The following is a 19,757-nucleotide window of genomic DNA, read 5'->3' on the forward strand; positions in this document are numbered from 1 at the left end:
CCTCTACCAGATGTATGTTGACTAAGAACTAAAAAATACAAAATAACAGGTGGTAGAATCTAAGCTGGACAAGGACAATGTGGAAGAAGACCACTGATGGACTGATGGACTGGGGAAGAGTAGAGAGGAGAAGGTAAAGGGAGGGCTTTTCCAGGTGGAAGATTGGTTGGAGTAGTTGAAATGGCAAACTGGAAAGAGAGGTCACTGTGGCCTGATATGTGATTCAGGATTTTTGGAGGTGGAGCAGTTGTGGGTCATGAGCATGTCCAAGGTGTGACCATAATATGAAGTTCGTGAACTTTATTTGTTCATCTGTTTATGAACAAATCGCTGAAAAGGAGTTCGTGGAAATAGGTTGTCATGGTGTCAAAAGTCCATGATGATTTTCAAAGGAATGAAGGCAGGGCTTGGAGTGGAGAGAAAGAATGTGAGGCAGGCATCAACAAATCTAGACAGTGAGAGAAAGGTGCTCTTGAAAGCTGGAAGGGGCAGGTCTTAAAGGAACTTAGTTTACAAGAAGGTGCAGGAGAAATGGTTTGGGAAGAACTGTGGTGGGTATGGAAGGAACCAACTCATTGCCTGACTCTGATGTGTGAACACCTGCCATTTGAGAAGCCCAGGGAAAACCATGTCCTCAGGGGAGAGCTCCAATTATTAGAAGGAGAAACTTGTATTTATGACAGGCATTTTAGTTCTATTAGACAGTGTGGTTCTGAACCACAAGCTTACTTAATGGGTTAGTAAAACTTCATGGGGGGCCTGGGTGGCTCAGTCGGTTAAGCGAACGACTCTTGATTTTGGCTCAGGTCATGATCTCATGGTTGTGAGATCGAGACCTGCATCAGGGTCCAGGCTCAGCATGAGTGTGCTTGAGATTCTCTCCCTCTCTCTCTGTCTCTCTCACACCTGCTCGCACTCTCTCTCTAAAAAAAAACAACAAAGAAACAACCAAAAAAACTTCCTCAGTTTCTACTAGAGTTACTAGTTCTTTCAGTTTCCCTGTCTCTCCAGAATAAGTTTTGATCATTTATATTTTCCTCAAAAACCATTTATTTCAAATATATATTCAAATGTGTGAATGTAGTGCTTTACAAATATTTTTATGTAGGTATGCATGTATGTGATTTATGTGTTTAATGGTAAATCAGCTCTGAGTTATAGAGATAAATTGTTTTTGTGTTTTTTAAATTAATTATGGATCTGCTTTGATACTTATTGATTCAAATCTGTTTTTAGGATCATCAAATTATATTTTCTCATTTGTAGGAATTACATTTTCATTTTCTCTTCTGAGATAAAAAAAATCCCATTTTTTAAAAAAAGCTTATCATTAATGAATAGAGATTTCAATCAACATTTATTTTACTTTATTTTCAGTTCCACAAACTATTTTTCAGGCAGCATAGTGCCTTGCTTCTAATTAATTAGATACATTTTATTTAGCAGTCTTTTTTCAGTATTTCATGTTCCATAAAACATTTATTCTCCTAATATTACATTTATAAATGAAATGCACGATATTTCCTGCATATATATTCCATTGTCCCTTTGTTTTTTCTTGCTTTGCAATCCATTTTTATTTTATTTATTTATTTTTATTTTTATTTTTTTAAAGAATTTATTTATTTATTTGAGACAGAGAGAATGAGAGACAGAGAGCATGAGAGGGAGGAGTGTCAGAGGGAGAAGCAGACTCCCTGCCGAGCAGGGATCCCGATGCGGGACTCGATCCCGGGACTCCAGGATCATGACCTGAGCCGAAGGCAGTCACTTAACCAACTGAGCCACCCAGGCGCCCTGCAATCCATTTTTATAGAGAAGGCAATAACACTATATTTAAAGAGGAATCAGCAATAGATACATTGTGTCTAGTATTTAATATATTCTAGGGATGTGCTAACTTCTTCACCACAGTTATCATATTTAGTCTTTACAACAGCCCTGTGAAGTATGTACTGATTTTATCTCCAGGGTGCACTGGGGAGACCAGACCAAGAGAGAGTAAGAGGTCCATCCAAGGTTTCCCGAGTGTTGTGCATGGGCTCATCAGCCTGCATGAGAGATCGCTCTGTTAGCATCTCATCCCCAGTACTAGAAAAATATAGCAGACCTCTTTATGGCAGATGTCCAGCACCAGAGCATCAACATAATTCATGCTAAGATTCGATTGTCAGGCAATTATGATGTGCAATTATATTCAGTGTTAATAACTTGCCTCATGAGATCCTACTACCGTACTTCGGACGTGAGTTTCCTTTAACAGCCGAACAAAAATCTTTTATTCATCTGCAGTGAGGTACACTTTCTATAAATAATTGTTTCCTTTAATCATTTTGGGGTAAGGGGAGAAATAGGTATCAATTAGTCATTTTTAATACCCTGTATCTTCAAATTAGAATTTTTGAAGTCTTACTTGTATCTGTAGAAAGGCAGAAAAAGAAATTTCATGCAGTTTGCTTCCTTGGACAAGCAAAGGCAAACCCCTATCTTTTTGTCTCTGAACTCTATCCCATTTGGTTATCGAACACCTTTTATTTTATTTTATTTTATTTTATTTTATTTTTTATTTTTTTTTATTTTTTAAAGATTTTATTTATTCATTCATTAGAGACAGAGAGAGAGAGAGGCAGAGGGAGAAGCAGGCTCCCAAGGAGCAGGGAGCCCGATGCGGGACTCGATCCCAGGACCCTGGGATCATGACCTGAGCCGAAGGCAGACGCTTAACCATCTGAGCCACCCAGGCGCCCTATCGAACACCTTTTAAAAAGATTTAGCTATTTAACAACAACAAATGCCTATGGCTCATTAATTTGTGATTCTTCTCTTTCTTTCTTTTAAAGATAGTGTTTTTAGAAGAAGCATCCCAACAAGAAAAGCTGGCCAAAGCATGGTACTTCAAGCCGTGTGAAATAAGAGAACTAAGCAACCAGTAAGTCACAGCCAACTTCTTCTCTTTCTCTGTTAACTAGTGCCCTTCACTAGTCTCAGACAATTAGAAACCTGCCTTGAGGGACGGAGAGGCTTTGTGTTTTTCCTTGCGGGCTGAGGTGAAAAGGAGAAGGGAATTCGAGAACAGGAAGCTGAAGGATGGAAGCTTTGAGAACAGGAGGCTGCCCTCATCTGTTTATTTCTTCAGCAGATCTTTGTTGAGCTTACTGTGTGCAAAAACCAGGATCTGGAGGAGAAAATGATCTGTAAAGTCTTTGCCCTCGCAGGGTTTACAGCCCACGGGGATCTCAGAGAGTAAGCAGGTACACAGATATGGAAGCTCGCCAGTGATAGGTGGTGATACCTTCCGTGAAAGAAATAAAGAGGGAGAGAAAGAAAATGCCGGGGGTGGGGGGTGGGGATGGAGGTTTGGGGAGCAGTAACCGGCAGCATAGTTAGGGAAGACCTATCCCCCAAAGCACACTTGAGCTGTGGTTTTATGTTGTGGGTTTTTAAAAAAATATTTTATTTATTTGTGTGTGTGTGTGTGTGTGTGTGTGTGTGTGAGAGAGAGAGAGAGAGAGAGAGAGAGAGAATGAGCAGGGGGGAGGGGCAGAGGGAGAGAGAGAAAGAAGCAGACTCCCCACTGAGCAAGGTCCCGATGTGGGGCTCGATCCCAGGACCCAGAAATCATGACCTGAGCCGAAGGCAGATGCTTAACTGACTGAGCCACCTAGGCGCCCCATGTTTGGGGGGTTTTAATATTTGTTCAAAACGTGTTTGCTATGATTGGCTCACTCTCTTCATAGCCTGGTTGATTTGTTTTATATAGATGGGAATACTTTATTTTTTAAAAGATTTATTTATTTATTTTGGAGGCGGAGGGGCAGTGGGAGAGGGAGAGAGGAGCTCAAGCAGACTCCTTGCTCAGTGCAAGCCCTACGGATCTCACAAACCCTAGATCAGAGCTGAGCCGAAACCAAGAGTCCACCGCTTAACCAACTGCGCCACCCAAGATGGGAATACTTTTTTGAACTCAAAGATTTTATCTTGTTTCAGGGCAAGTATATTTCCAAAGTCAATGGAAGTTCCAAAATCAATAAAAATCACTTTCATTCTAAAGATGTTTTTGTAACTTGGGAAGTGACTTTAGAGTAATGTGGTGAGAACAGTGAACTAGGTGTTGGAACACCTGGCTTGAATCCTCTCGCTACAGCCTGAAAGCAAGTCACCTCCTTTCTCTGAGCCTGTCTCCTTGGCTGTTAGCAGAATTGTTCTCAGTGGTCGTGGATGCCACCTCCATACGCTGCATCAGCTTTGTGAACTGGGCTACCCACAAGGCTTTGAGGCAGAGGGGCTGGCCACAGTCCTGACAGACGGGGTGACTGCTCATAGTGAAGTTTCGGTGCACTTACATTTGTGTTCACATTTCCTACCTGCTGCCTCTCTCTGGGCTGGGAAGCTCTTGGGCAGTGGGCCTGAAAGTGAATCCAGTGGGCATGGAGATAATTCTAGCCCCTTCTGTGTTATTGTCTGCTTCCTCTTGCTAGATTTGTATGAGTGAGCGGAGGAGGGTGGGGTAGTTGGAGGATGGGGGGCGGGGTGAACACTTCTGTGGGTCCGCAAGTCCTTCCATCCCTCTGTATGAGGCTGCTTTTGGAGGAAAGTCCATCAGACAAATGTGGACTCTGGGGTGCCTCTAGGCACCACGCACAGAGAAGTGGTAAGGTAAGAAAAAACATAAACCTTGGTTGAAGACTGAAGTCTTTGTAGAAAAACCTTATACCAAACACACGAGATATGTGCAGTTGAATTTCAAGTCACAATTATACCACAGAAGATGGTGTCTCTGACAGTGTGTTTAACAGACTCACTGTACCTGCAGGTCTATCTCAGCACAATGTAGATTTTCTTTCTTTTTTTTTTTTAAGGATTTTATTTATTTACTTGAGAGAGAGAGAGAGAGAGAGAGAGAGAGAGCACAAGCAGGGGGCGGAGCAGAGGGAGAAGGAGGCTCCCTGCTGAGCAGGGAGCCCGATTCTGGGCTCCATCCCAGGACCCTGGGATCACGACCTGAGCCAAAGGCAGACACTTAACTGACTGAGCCACCCAGGCGCCCCACGATGTGGATTTTCTTAAGTGAAAATGACAACTGGAGCACCCTGAGCAGAGCTTTGATAGAAGTGGATCAGATTGTGGCCATGGACCATAGAAAGGGTGGCAGGGCCAGGATGAGGCATTCACATCTGGCAAGGAATTTAAGGATGGTGGGGAAGGCAAAAAACTCAGGAATTAAGATAAGTAATAGTTTGATGCAATATTTTTATTTATTTATTTATTTATTTATTTTTAAGATTTATTAATTTATTTATTTGACAGAGAGAGACACAGCGAGAGAGGGAACACAAGCAGGGGGAGTGGGAGAGGGAGAAGCAGGCTTCCCGCTGAGCAGGGAGCCTGATGCGGGGCTCGATCCCAGGACCCTGGGATCATGACCTGAGCCGAAGGCAGACGCTTAACGACTGAGCCATCCAGATGCCCCTGATGCAATATTTTTAAAGCAAAATTAATGCAAAAAATCCGTGATGAACAAAATACCAAAATTTTAAATAAAGACAGGATGTTATTGTTTTACACCCCTGCGTTGTTGGGCAAGGAAATGGTCATTTTCAAAGAGCCTGGGATTCCCAAGCCCACAGGACCATCACAGTTCCCGGCTGGCAGGTAAATGAGAGTTGACAATGGTGAGCAAACAGCTTGGGCAACTCAGACCCTTCAAGACCCTGTGTTGTTGGGCAAGGAAATGGTCATTTTCAAAGAGCCTGGGATTCCCAAGCCCACGGGACCATCACAGTTCCCGGCTGGCAGGTAAATGAGAGTTGACAGTGGTGAGCAAACAGCTTGGGCAACTCAGACCCATCAAGTGTTTTGATGATAGAGCTTTCTTTTATTATTATTATTATTATTATTATTATTATTATTATTATTATTATGTTATGTTAGTCACCATACATTCCATCATTAGTTTTTGATGTAGTGTTCCATGATTCATTGTTTGTGCATAACACCCAGGGCTCCATGCAGTACATGCCCTCTTTAATACCCATCACCAGGCTAACCCATCCCCCCACCCCCCTCCCCTCTAGAACCCTCAGTTTGTTTTTCAGAGTCCATAGTCTCTCATGGTTTGTCTCCCCCTCTGATTCCCCCCCTTCATTTTTACCCTCCTGCTATCTTCTTCTTCTTTTTTTTTTTAAACATAAAATGTATTATTTGTTTTAGAGGTACAGGTCTGTGATTCAACAGTCTTGCACAATTCACAGTGCTCACCATAGCACATACCCTCCCCAATGCCTATCACCCAGCCACCCCATCCCTCCCACCTCCCACCACTCCAGCAACCCTCAGTTTGTTTCCTGAGATTAAGAATTCCTCATATCAGTGAGGTCATATGATACATGTCTTTCTCTGATTGACTTATTTCGCTCAGCATAACACTCTCCAGTTCCATCCACGTCATTGCAAATGGCAAGATTTCATTCCTTTTGATAGCTGCATAATATTCCATTGTATATATATACCACATCTTTTTTATCCATTCATCTGTTGATGGACATCTTAGGTCTTTCCACAGTTTGGCTATTGTGGACATTGCTGCTATAAACATCGGGGTGCACGTACCCTTTCGGATCCCTACTTTTGTATCTTTGGGGTAAATACCCAGTAGTGCAATTGCTGGATCGTATGGTAGCTCTATTTTCAACTTTTTGGATGGTAGAGCTTTCATTAACATTGTCCACTTGGTTAAAAGATGAGTGGGTGTTTTGGTAAGTGTATATAGGGGCAAACAATCTTTGTCCTCAGATTCTGATGCAGACTGGCCAGACCGCAGGTTTGGAATATGAAATTAATGGTTTTTATCTGAGGTGAAATGGAGATTTTCTAAGGAAGTGAAGCTAGTGAGTAAGCGAAATTGAAAAGAGTTCTTTTATCTCTGCTTCCTTAAGAACATGCTCAACAAAATGTGACTTTCCGTCCCCCCCACCTGCCCATTCTTTCACTACCAAATATTTTTAAAGGGAATTCTCTCTCTGCCCAGTACTTTCTCTAAACACCGATCTTTCACATTTATGGGTTTCTTTTCGGCACGTAGGACAGGAACTAAACCATTCTAGAGACTTGGTAAGTGTTCTATAATGAAGGACTGAATCCACGTGAAATCAGGTGTCTCCCCAACCACTGCATAGATATGAGAGCTCTCTTTTCCTGAGACCACTTGCCTTGGACTCTTGCAGGTTTGGACACTGGTCTCTGTCCTGTACTCCTTTCTCTTCATTGCTGTCCTTGATACCTCTCTTTTCTGGATCTCCCTCAGTCCTCCTGACAACTCTGCTCCAGAAGGAGCATGGCCTTGTCTTCCTCATTCTTACTCCTGTAAGTGCACTGGTGCTGTTCAAGATTCAGTTTTGTTCTTTTTCCACAGAAATCTCTGGCACCCCCAAATTCTAGGCTTACCTCCACAGAGAAGACTCTCAAATCTGAATCCCATCCGTACCTCTTCTGTCACCTCTTATCCCACGTTTCTGATCCTTTTTGGACCCTTGGAGATTATACTGACTCTAGACTTAATAACATCCCTCCCTCAATGTGGAATTTCCTCCTACATTCTCTTTACATCATGTCCTATAATCAGCTTCACATGCTCAAAAGCTCTCTTTTGGACTCATTCCTCTCCTTTGCTGCCCACAGCTAATAAAATATCAAGCTTTTTCTCTTGTATTCATCTTTTCCTTTCTGTTCCTATTACCATAATCTTTATTCAGAAATGTCATGCTTGGGACATGCATGGGAGGAGTCTCCCCGCACATGCCTGCCACCGCCAGATTCATGTCCTAAACCTGAGACTCAAAGTGTCACAGTTCTGCCAAAGAGAAGAAAAAACAAAGTAACAAGTATCCTCGCCATCCCCTCCCTCCTGGCTATGGAATAACCAATACCAGTTAATTCACTGAATTGATTATTCAAGACCCTTTTTAAAGAAGCTTTTTTTTGGCTGTTGTTTCTGAAACATTTTTTATGTAGTGAAGTGCACAGATCTTAGGTATGTACGTTGATAAGTTTTGACAAACATATATAACTATGTAACCAACATAAACCAATCAAGATATAACACATTCCTATCAGCCTAGAAAGTTCCTTTATGCCCTTTCCAGTCACTCTCCAGCCCCTTGTCCACTGTTTAATTTTTTCTATCACATAGGTTACTTCTGCCTGTTTTTAAATGTCATATGAATGGGGCGCCTGGGTGGCTCAGTCATTAAGCGTCTGCCTTCGGCTCAGGTCATGATCCCAGGGTCCTGGGATTGAGCCCCGCATTGGGCTCCCTGCTCTTCAGGGAGCCTGCTTCTCCCTCTCCCTCTGCCTGTCACTCTGCCTACTTGTGCTCTCTCTCTCTCTCTGTCAGATAAATAAATAAAATCTTTAAAAAAAAAGTCATATGAATGGAATAAATCAATAATTCTTGTGTCTGGATTCTTCACTCATCGTAATGTTTCCGAGATTCATCCATTTTGTTGTTTATAACAGTAGTTCTTTCTTTTTTATTGCCAAATAGCATTCCGTTGTGTTGATATACCACAGTTTGTCTATCTGTTTTCCTGCGGTATTTGATTTGTTTCCAGTTCAAGGCTAGGATACATAAAACTGCTCTAAATATTTTTGTGCAATGCCTTTTTGTAAGCATTGTTTTATTTCAGTTGGGCAAACCACTAGGAGTGAAATTGCTCACTAAGATCCTTAATATTTTGACCAGATCTACTTCTCTCTTTCTCTCTGCCTCCCTCTCTCCCTATTCCCGCTGCCCCTAACACATACACATACACACACAGATATCCTCACTCACCCCTAATCTGCTCAACTAGATTATAATCTCTTTGAAGACAAGAAAATGTCTTATTTCTCTTTGGATCTCCCACAAGGCTTAGGAGAGTTTTTAAAACTTTTCAGTTACTTGGGAAATATTATTTGATTGAACAATTCAACTACATAAAGAAATCACACGGCCATTTCATTTCATGGTGGTGGAGACGGGGAAAGCCCCAGGACTGAGGTATCCTGAGAGGTCAGCGACTCATGCCTGAGAGGAATCCATAGCTCATTCCCCCTCTCTGCGTGCCCCCCACATTGTAGGCTCACTTAATGCGGCCTTCTTACCACACGAGATTGTCACTGCTCTTCCCCACCAAAGTGAATGAAGAATTCTGTCCTCCGGAGGGTAGTGACCAAGAGTACTGAGCCTGCAGACAACTGCCTGGATTTGAATCTAGGCTCCAAAGCTGACTTGTTGCAGGATTACTTTTTCTTTTTTTTAAAGCTACCTACATTTCCCGAGCTTCAGTTTTCTCTTCTATAAATGAGGACAACAGTACTACTTTGTAAGTTTGTTGTGAGCATTACATCATCATAACTACTATTTTTTTGGGGGGGGGCTTTTTGTTATCTAGGCACTGTTTCTACACGTGCTAACAATCCTCACAACAGCCCTATGGTGCCACCACGTAGACACTGAGTCGCAACGAAGTTAAATAACATGTCGATGACCCTACTGCTCGTTTATGGTGGGGTCTGAATTCAAAATCAGGCAGTCTGAGTCAAGAATGTATATACTTAACCCCTGTAATAAACTGCCTCCCACAAGTAAGATGACGTACGTGGATGCTGTTCCCAGTACATGTACTTCTTCAGTAAACATCATCTGCTGGTCATCAACATTATCGCCACCATTCCCGGTTCCCATTTCTTTAAAAAGAAAGCATTTTATAGGTAGCCCAGGCTTTGTTTGCCTTTCACTGAGGTGGTGTACATTTCAATTGGTAGCATAAGGGGTTCTTTGTTATGTCAAGTTTTGAGCTCAAGTTCTTTATGTATATTAAAATATAATTCATATTTTCTCAGGGTGGTGGTCGTGGTGGTAGGTATGGTCTTTAACAAATATCTGTTTGGATGTGTGTAGACACTTAATAGACCCCAGTGAACTGGATTCGTTCTTTAGAGAAGCTTTAAGTGTGTTAGTTTGGGGGCTTCCTCGAATCTGTGGGTAGAGCCCCTGAAAGCTCTTAAAAACATCTTTCCAGGACTTTCTGTTATGAGAATCAATGGAAATATGAAAATTAGTTGGCAGGCCAGGGGAATAGCAGGAGTGATCAGCGGCACCTGGAGAAGGCTGTCCGAGCACTATAGCTGTGTCTTCACTTACCCATCCGACACCGCCCACCCATTGACAGTCTCGTCTCCTAAGAGGGCCTGTCCCTAACCAGCCTCAGTTTGCCGTTGCTGCTTCATTTCAGAACTCAGCCCCTACCTCACAGGGGGAAGGACCAGATTTCTTGTAGTCAGCCAAGGTCAAGACGACCACTGAGTCTAGCATTGTGGCCACCGTTTGTCATCGTCAGTCATCCTTAGTGACTTGGGAGTAATTCCTCAGCGTGGCTCTAGAAGCTTTAAAGACCTTCTTTCTCATCTTTGCTCTCCGTCCTACAACCTCCAGTTATGAGAACAAAGTCATCGGATGTCTTGTTCCATGACTGTTTTGCTTCTTCTCAGTGCTGTGCGTCTGCCTCCCTCGAGCATCTTTGGTTAACCTCACACCAGCCATTCCGCCATTCCAATGTAGGAGCTGTATCTCTCCCAGCAGAGCGTCACTTCTATTTCTTGATTGCTAGATAACAGGAGAATTTATAATCGTCTGATTGCATTAGCTCTAAACCTGCGTGGGGTAAACAAATCACCGTGGAGAGAAAATGTGATTTAAAGGTACGGAAAATGATTGAAGGTGTTATTAAATTCTTTTCCCCTTGTATTAATTTCCAGTGAGTTCTTCATGCCTGGGCTGGTTGATACACACATCCACGCCCCTCAGTATTCTTTTGCTGGGAGTAATGTGGACCTGCCGCTTTTGGACTGGCTGACCATGTACACATTTCCTACAGAACTCAAATTCCAGAACATTGACTTCGCTGAAGAAGTATATACGAGAGTTGTCGTAAGTATCTTGCTTGTTAGTAGCAGTGTGTTATGACCAAATCACCTGTAGACACGTCCATTTCTTGGGGCATATTTTAATTATAAAACATAGGCAGTTGAGGCTAGAATGGACTGTGGAGACATTTTCAGTTTTCTTCAAAGCCCAAGGAGTATGTGGACCATCCACCTCATCTACACAAGCTAACCCGCAGCAGAGAGAGCACTTGAATCCAAATCCTCAAATTCCCTATCTGGTGGACTCTCTTGACTCTTGGTCTGTTACTTCTTGTGTTTCGAGTTACTAAATTTGAGTTTCATGCACGTGTGTGTTCCCTTACTCCTGCCAATCCACAGTGCTGTTCTGGGGACCATATGGAATAGCTGTGTAACCTTTGGAAAGTTCCGTGACTCATTTTCCCCATCTGTAAAATAAAGTAGAGATCATGATAGTAACTACTTCATAGGATTGTTATGATAAGTTAGTATTTGTGAGGTTCTTAGTGCCTGACACATGGTAAGCGTTGTATATGTTTGCTTTAAAAAACATGCAAGGAAATTTAAAAATAGAAGTTAAAATTACAGTTAGAAGGATATCACATTATTTTAGTAGCTTCCCAAGGAGGGGAAATAGGACGGCTCCCTATAGCAGGGTACGTAGGAACATGATGAGCATTAACACCACTAGAGGGAGCTAGGGAGCTAGTTCAAGTCATTGAAGAGTGCCATCATTGAACAGTGCCAACCATATATTGAAGGCTCTGAAGATGTCCTTACTTCCACCCTCTCAAGGAAATCAGTCCCCTTCTTTCTACTCCAGCCCTATGCCAAATCCACTCAGCAACCAGAAACAGCTTCTGCAGTGGAGAATACCTTTTGCAAATACTTTCTTATCTGACCACTACCTCTTGTCATGCAGCCCACTTAGTCTAAACATTTCTGCATTGTTGTTGGACCCATGGATGGTCTTTCTTCTAAAGTGATGGCTATGGGATGGTGACAGTATTTTAAGTCTTACACAGTTACCTAGCCATTCTGCCATTTCCTCTGGTCCTGTATCATTCAAGCCTTGAGGAGTAGAAGTAAGTGCTATCCTTTATATACTTGACTTCCTTTATTGTAATTCAGTGTAATTGTGGATCTTACCTATTTAGCATGGATCCACATAACACCAGAAAAACTGAGAAGGACTAACACAGTGCATGAAGTTGCTGGGGCATTGTGTTAATGAATTGTGTTAACCACACCAAATCTTTTTATTCTCAAAATTTATTTATACCTCTCATTGTTCTAAAAAGATGTCTCATTGTTTGAGATATCTTAAAATAAAATAGTGTACAATGGAAGCAAATGAGTCATGAAAGTGTGGCAAAGGAAAAAAGGGGGAAAGAAAAATAGAACTGCGAGGTAAATGTATACCATGCGGGGCCATGAACTTGTTAGAATTTGTCACAAATTCAGCTTTAAGTTTCTAGCTGCTGACCCAGAGAGGGAAATCAGTGATGTAATTTACACTGTGTATATGATAAAGAATAAAACATTTGTTAAGGTAAAGCATTTCTATTACTCATACTGATTTTCTTAAAAATTAGTTTCAGTAATAGTTCATATAGATACATGCTATGATGTCAAAATGTATATTATTAAGATGCTATAGTATTTTTAAAAACCCCAAATACATCACTGTTTTATGTTTAGACACTTAGAGTATCTAGAACCATATATCCTTCAGGGAGTACTCCATAAATACTATTTCTTGTATCAGAGAGTTAAGTATTTGATGTCAGTGAGTACAAAATAAATTTTATTCTCGACACATACTTGCATTGCATACATCCTATGTTTCTGATTATGAGCAGGCAGGCCTGCACACTTTAACAGTTGAATGAGCTGATGATATGGTTGAAATCTGTAGAAAGTTGAGATTTGTTAACTAGAACCTGTCCCTAGACTGACGACTGCTCACGGCAATGCAAAGGGATGTTAAAACAGTAGGTCCGGAGAGATCCAAGCCATTTTTGTTTATTTTATTTTCTCCCTCAGAAAACAGTCCTAGAGCTATACTTCAGCAAATGGGCAAATCAAGACCCAGAGTTCTGCACCATAGATGACAGTGATCATTTAATGTGCAAATAATTTAAAGTATGTATTAGCAAACATCTCCTGAGATTACTTAGAAAAAAAATCCCAGTAAAACAAGCCTGGATTATCTGCCTTTAAACATTGCAAACTGGGTGAGAGATTACAGTTTCAAATTAGACTGGAATAAACTAAAAAGACTAGAAGGTTCAGGAATCTATATATTATATAGCTTGCAGTCAAGGGATTGGACAATGAGATCCTGGTAAATGTGCCAAGATAAACGAGTTGCAAGTATTCTGGGGAATAGGATGAATATGCTTACTCTATGGGGTTGTCAAAGATTCAACTGATGAATCCAACTAATTCCAAAAACGTATCAAATCATTAAAGTACAAGGTGAATAGAAAGGGGATAGGCCACTCTTTCCTCCCTATTTCAGCCCAGTGGAAATGCAAATCATCTAATCTGTTAAGAAGCCATTGCTACTGATCTTGAAGTTTGCAGTCATCCTATGTTTGGCATCTATTTTGAGCTTAAAAAGCTTGGTCTCCAAACCCTTCTTGCCAAGAATTGAAGGCTGAAGAAAGATTGAGAAACACAACCCACAGTCTGATGTTGTTCTTGGTAGATTCTTATAAACTGGAAAAATACAAACTCATTACTAACGGAAGAACCCTCTTTAAAGCTTATGAGAAACTAGGGTGGCCTTGGGTCCAGGATGCCCAAATATAGAACAAATGAAGGGAAGCAGCTGTATTTTAGATGGCCTCTTCAGTAAGGTTTTAAAACCAAACTAATTTCTTTCAATTACGTAAGTCTCACACATGTAACTTGTTGGTGAAATGGGTTGAAGTCAGTGGGAACCAGTAAGAGTAGCTTGGGGTTCTTTCCTTTCTCCTCTCCCTCCTTCCTTTTCTTTTTTTCCTCTGTGGTTTTTCCCTGTCCTGTTCTTTAACTATAATTTGAGCAGATTCTTGAACTTTCTAGTTCGTTCCAGTCCAACTTGAAAGTGCAATTTCTCAACTAGTGAAAACACCCCTCCCCTCCCCTCGCTTGCCTCCGTCAGAGGAAGAACTTACTATCCATGTCTGTGTGGCACTTCCATTGTCCTTCTTGCTAAACAGCCAACACTTTCCATTTTGAGTTCATCTTCAAGCTAAGATTTTAGAAAAGTGTGTACAATTTTGAGAATTTAGAAAATGTTAGATTACAGTTCTGTTTTAATTTTGAGTTTCACTTTACTCTGGTTAGTGTATGCAGCCAGACTCATGGCTCCATCTCATGACCCTGAGATCATGACCTGAGTTAAAATCAAGAGTTGGATGCTTAACTGACTGAGCCACTCGGGCTCCCCCATAGATTTTTTTTTTTTTAAATCCAGCTTCCTTCTGGCCTTAGAGATTGCCTCTTTCCTCTGAGATTTTTTTTCCCCAGATTCCTTTTTCCTCCTTCTCCTCTTTTTTATACTAACTTTCCTCCAATGTCTGTTGAACCTTGAACATACATTTCATATTTAAGTGCGATGCTCTAAAATGGTGATTGGAAGTCTGGATGGGGATAACTCTTGTTGGCTAGTGAACCTCATTACAGGATAAACAGTGAAGGCAGTAAACAGCCCTTTCAACTGTGGGCCCCAAATGCCACTGTGAGGATATCTTCCTTCTAGAACCAGTCATCTTCTCTAGGGAACAGTTCCTCAGTCCCGCTAGGAGTGGTGGGAGTTGCATATGTGGGATTTTGGGGAAAATGACCAAGGATCCAGAGGGTCAACCAGATTATCCACTTAAAACTCTTTCCAGTCTCTGCTGAAGCTTGTTGCCATATTGGGTGTCTAGTCTCCAAATACTGTTGCAAGTTTCTGCAAGAGCAAATCTCTCCTGCAAGAATCAGGTTGGCCTGGTTGGCTGATTTCAACAAGGAGAAGGGTCCTGCCAGGGTTTAATCATCTGTATACAGATTGTCAGCCAATTCTCTATTAGCAGCTCTGTGCTTCTTTCTCTTCTTGCAGAGTCACCTCCAGGTTCTTATCCATGTTTTTTTTTTTTTTTTTTTGTCTTCCAAGGGGATGTAGAAATGTTTCCTTTGCTCATGTCTCTTTCTTCTGGGTTAATACATTTTATACTTCTTTACTGTTAGTTTAGTGGAATTGTGCTAAGGAAGGGAGATAAATACACGGGACTAATCTGCTGGGTTGAACTAGAAATCTGGCTGAATAATTTTGCCCTCTTGTAGATGGAAAAATCTCATTTACTCATCCCTTGATGCAATAAAGTTTGTATATCCTCAAATAATCCTAAAAACCAAGGAATTAATTAGTATTACATTTTGTGAAGTCTGCAACACGGAACAGTGTGAAATCTAGGAAATCAGAAGCACCAGCTTCTTCTCCAGCTCACACTTTTGGATATAAATACTTTTGCCATTTACCTTAACTGTATTTCATATCAAGATGGCATACCTTTAAATAAAAATATTTTAAAATTAAAAACTAGAATTCTATTTTCATCTTTATTTGCCATGTGACTTTTCTGGGCACACGCGATTCATGGTTTTTGTGATTTATTTTTAGAGGAGAACACTAAAGAATGGAACAACCACAGCTTGTTACTTTGGAACAATTCACACTGACTCATCTCTGCTCCTTGCAGAAATTACAGGTGAGGAAATGAAAGCATGATTTATGGGCACATCAAGCCAAGACAGTCAGACCATGCCCGGCAATGACTTCTACATGTGGGCTGTCCTGCCTCTTAATTGCTAGAATTTGAGCTCTGCATTTCTTGCAAGTAATTAGGTGTTTGTGTATGGCCCTTGAATGTTTTTTATTGTGTAAGTAATTTGATTATTTATTTATGGTTTTGGCTCCAGAATGATGTGGACGGGTCTGAATTTTGCGTATTAATTTAGGGTGTTTGGGACCAAGTTTACTAATTCTCACTGTGGCAACAATTTATTATATTATAATCCGCAGACACATCTTGGCTCTTGGCTAGACTTAGGGCACTGTGCTCGATGCTGGGAACACAATGAAATAGAAAATAACTGTATTAACAGTGGCTGTGCTCTTGCTGGATGCCTAGCTTTGCACAAAGCACTCTCCATGGATTATCTCAGCTCAGTTGCAAACAGTCTTTGGAAGTAGGCATTCATGCCCTCATGTCACAGATGGATAAACTGATGCTCAGAGGCCATAACATGCCCAAGTCACACAGCTAGGAAACAGATCTGAGACTGGCTTTAGATCAGTAATTCCAAAACTTGTACCTCGCACAGTGCCCAGAACATGGCAGATGCTCAGTAAATACCATTGGCTGATGCATTGATACTTCTGCTTGCTGGCCAAGGTAGGTTCTGCCAGAGGCTTAAAGGGTAGCCCTGAAAATATATATTGCTATTTTTGGAGGAGACAGAGAAGACTCAGAATTGGATCATCTGGAAAGAATTCATAGAGGGTGCCTTTAAATGGGGCCCTACAGGAACATAAAATGGGGAGGGAGGAAAATGTCTTCCCAACAGGGGAAATAACATGGACAAAGCTATGGGGACAGGGATATCCATAGTGGATACAGGAAGCAAGGAACAGAATAGCTGAGCTGGAGGACAGGCTTCATTGCACAGTGGGGTGGGAGAGGAGGTTGGGCGGATGGGATGGTTCAGACTGTGGCGAGATTCGAATATGCATCAGATACTCAGATTTTGAGCCAGATGATGTATGTGATGAAGGTGGTGTTTCAGGTAAGAGTAATCTAATGGCCAGGTATCACAATGAATTACAGGGGAAAGAGAGAGGCAAAAAGACTTTTGCAAGATTCTTATGACAGAAACAGAGACATGGTACAAACAGTATCACCCCATGTAGCTTCAACGTTCTAGCCGAAATAAAATTTCTCTGGCACCTCGAATGAGGACCCGGTTCCTTAGTGCTGAGAGCTGCCAGTAGGACTATGTCAAATTCCCCACTGATGATAATATTGGCGTTGCTATGGTTAGGAAAAGTGGCTGTATCTTTTCTAAGCCCTACATGCCAGACACTTTGTATACATTATTGGGTGTATTCCTCACAACCCTACATGTAACAGAGGACACTGGGCACATACAGGGTTAGACCTTAATCAAATATTATCACCATCTTGGTAGTAATCCAAGGAATAAGGAGTCAGTGGAAGACCTTGAACTACTTACAGAATTTGGTGTGGTTTTGTTGTCGTCGTTATTGTTCTTAAATGGTGTGATGATCTTTTACATTCTCACTTGTGTTTTCATAATGATTTTAATTTAAATGTGTTTCTAAAGGCTTGGGAGGGATATACTGTTTGGGGGGAAAAACATGACTTCAGATTCTGTTTGTGTGTCCCTCTCACAGATAAATTTGGGCAGCGGGCATTTGTGGGCAAAGTCTGCATGGATATGAATACCAGTGTTCCAGAATACAAGGAAACCACTGAGGAATCAATCAAGGAAACAGAGAGGTACATGCATCTTGATTTGTCTTGTGGGCGGTCCTTCTGAGGCACTGATGGAGTTAGAGATGGAGAGAGGCAGGCTCTGTGAACCAGGCCGATATGCACATATGTCACTGTGTGGGTTTGCCCTACTTTATGCAGGTGGTCTGGTCCTAAAGAAAATGTTGCATGTCAATACCGTTCTGAAGCCTCTGGGGACTTGTTATAGAGTCCTAGGGTGAATCCCTATGTGAAATGAAGGATTCTTTTTGTAAGTTAATGATTTACCACTTCCTTCTCCTTTAGTATAGATAGATGGAGGCCTCTCCTGTAAATTGAACTTGCTTTAAAAAGTGTATGTGCGCATCAGATTACTTTTGGTGGCGGGGTCATCCTCTTGCCTGAGATCATGAGCTTTCGTTATGTTCTTTTTATATTACACTGGGATAGTCTACGGATCTCAAAAGTACTTTATCTACATTTCTTTAATGGCTTTTCCATAGTCCCTTGAGGATTTGATTTGACAAGGAATTGCGTTGTATGACATTCGACATCCAAGAGATATAGAAGAACATTCTTTAGATGTAAATCTTCCCCAGGACCTAACCTATCCTGATGCAGGTTTTAGGAGCCCAACTTTTCTACAATTCCAGACCTCCTTCACCTTAAATGTGTCCTCTGGAAAAGGTAGCTCAGGAACCACCACCTGCTCACAGAAAGAGTGAAGCATGCACCTTCCTCGTATCGTTGGCCACATGCTGAACTTTTCTATGGATGTGTGTTTGTGGTCATAGTAAACCTTAATCCCCATTTTGTTCTGAAACAAAGGACTACCAGAAGGCAGAAAGCTAGCGAATAAATTTTTTCAGTTGGGGCACAAATAGCTGTTTCATAGGCCCTACAGATACCACCATCCCTCATTGCCACCCCCATCCCGTCTGGTCCCGTTCCTCCCCTCTCCCCCCTCTCCATTTCATAGCCACCTCTGGCCTGTTCCATCAGCCTTACTCCGATGTCTGTGCCCATAGAGTTCTATGGCTTCTAAATGCCTCCAGGTGCATAGGATTCCGTGATTCTAATATCCATGGAGTATAACATCCTGCAATATTCCCCCAAATAGAGCTTAAGCCAGTGGAATGGTTGAGTTGTATGGGAATACTCATGAACAGCCCAGCTGATGTTAGAGGATAAAATTGCATTTCCCTGTGATTTTGCATTCTATTTCTCTGGCTGCAAATGAGAAAGCAGAGTAATTACTACTTGTTAATCTTTAATTAGTGGTGGTGAAACATGTATGGCATTAGAAATGTTTGCATGGAAATTAAGACATGTAAGGATCATGTTTTCACCCTTTAAAAAAATCTATTTAAAAATGCCAAAATTTTCTATCTTCCCATTTGTTGCTTTATTTCAGATTTGTGTCAAGAATGCTCCAAAAGAACGTAAGTAAGCTTGTTCCCAGCTTGATTTTGGATTGCTTTTGTGTCATTTGTTAAGATTTGCTATTAAGTTGTTTGGTAAAGATTAGTCTGTAAACGTTTGGCTTACTCCATGCATGCAGAAATATCTCCCCAGAGCCTTCAGTTGTTTTTATAGTCGACCCATCAACTCAGCTCTGTGAGGTCGGGCTTTTTTGTCTCCTCGGTGGTTTTCCCTTCCTCTTCTCTGGAACCTTCTAATCACACAGGACTGGTCCCTGGGGAGGTGGGAGAGGGCTTCCTGGATGTGGACAGATTGGGAGCAACTGGAAGTTGGCTACATCAGCAATGACTCTGGCCTCTTGTACTCCCTGATCTGGTCTGGAGCACGGGTGGTGTCCACCATGATACCCCAGCCTTTGGCTGCCTTGGTCCCTAACGTGTGGTATGTCACATGGCCTGCAGGCCCTCGGCCGGCCACTCCTCTTTGCAGTGCCTGGTGTTGGTGAGTCTGTGGAGGCAGGGCTGTCTCCTTCCCCCACTCCCAGCAGACCAATTCGTAGCTCCATTGTGCAACCTCTTAGATTGGCAAGCCAGACCCTTCCCTTACCACCTTTTGAGGTCTAATTGGAAACCATGAGAACCCTATTACTTTCAGTCTAATCTTGGGAGAACTAGGTGGAGCTTTGGGGGTCCTCATGCTCACCACCTCTCTTGAGCCCTTCTCACCTGCTCAGCCTTTACCTTGGGTGACACCAGACCCAGTACTGCCACCAGATGTCCTGAGGGAGGCCATGGCTGGCCCTCCTCCCCAAGATGTAGATGGGGAGTAGACCACCACTTCACTTTGAGTCTCCTCAGAGCAGCC

General features: G+C 41.9%; 1 protein-coding gene across 5 annotated transcripts in view; it reads left to right on the plus strand.

The window, feature by feature from the left end:
* Positions 1–19,757, plus strand: part of GDA (guanine deaminase) — a 70,579-nt gene that overhangs the window by 30,386 nt on the left and 20,436 nt on the right. For 4 of the 5 annotated variants that reach the window (XM_045882247.3, XM_045882248.3, XM_064579486.1 and 1 more), the window contains exons 2-6: positions 2,841–2,929; positions 10,798–10,969; positions 15,599–15,686; positions 17,393–17,498; positions 18,886–18,913. In XM_045882247.3, the coding sequence (XP_045738203.1) occupies positions 2,841–2,929; positions 10,798–10,969; positions 15,599–15,686; positions 17,393–17,498; positions 18,886–18,913 (483 nt within the window). The remainder of the gene's footprint in view (positions 1–2,840; positions 2,930–10,797; positions 10,970–15,598; positions 15,687–17,392; positions 17,499–18,885; positions 18,914–19,757) is intronic. The other variant, XM_045882249.3, reaches the window with a different exon arrangement.

This window comes from Mirounga angustirostris, unplaced genomic scaffold (assembly GCF_029215605.1).
Source record: "Mirounga angustirostris isolate CCGP_5_RB_7025 unplaced genomic scaffold, mMirAng1.0.hap1 SCAF_15, whole genome shotgun sequence".
NCBI lineage: Eukaryota > Metazoa > Chordata > Mammalia > Carnivora > Phocidae > Mirounga > Mirounga angustirostris.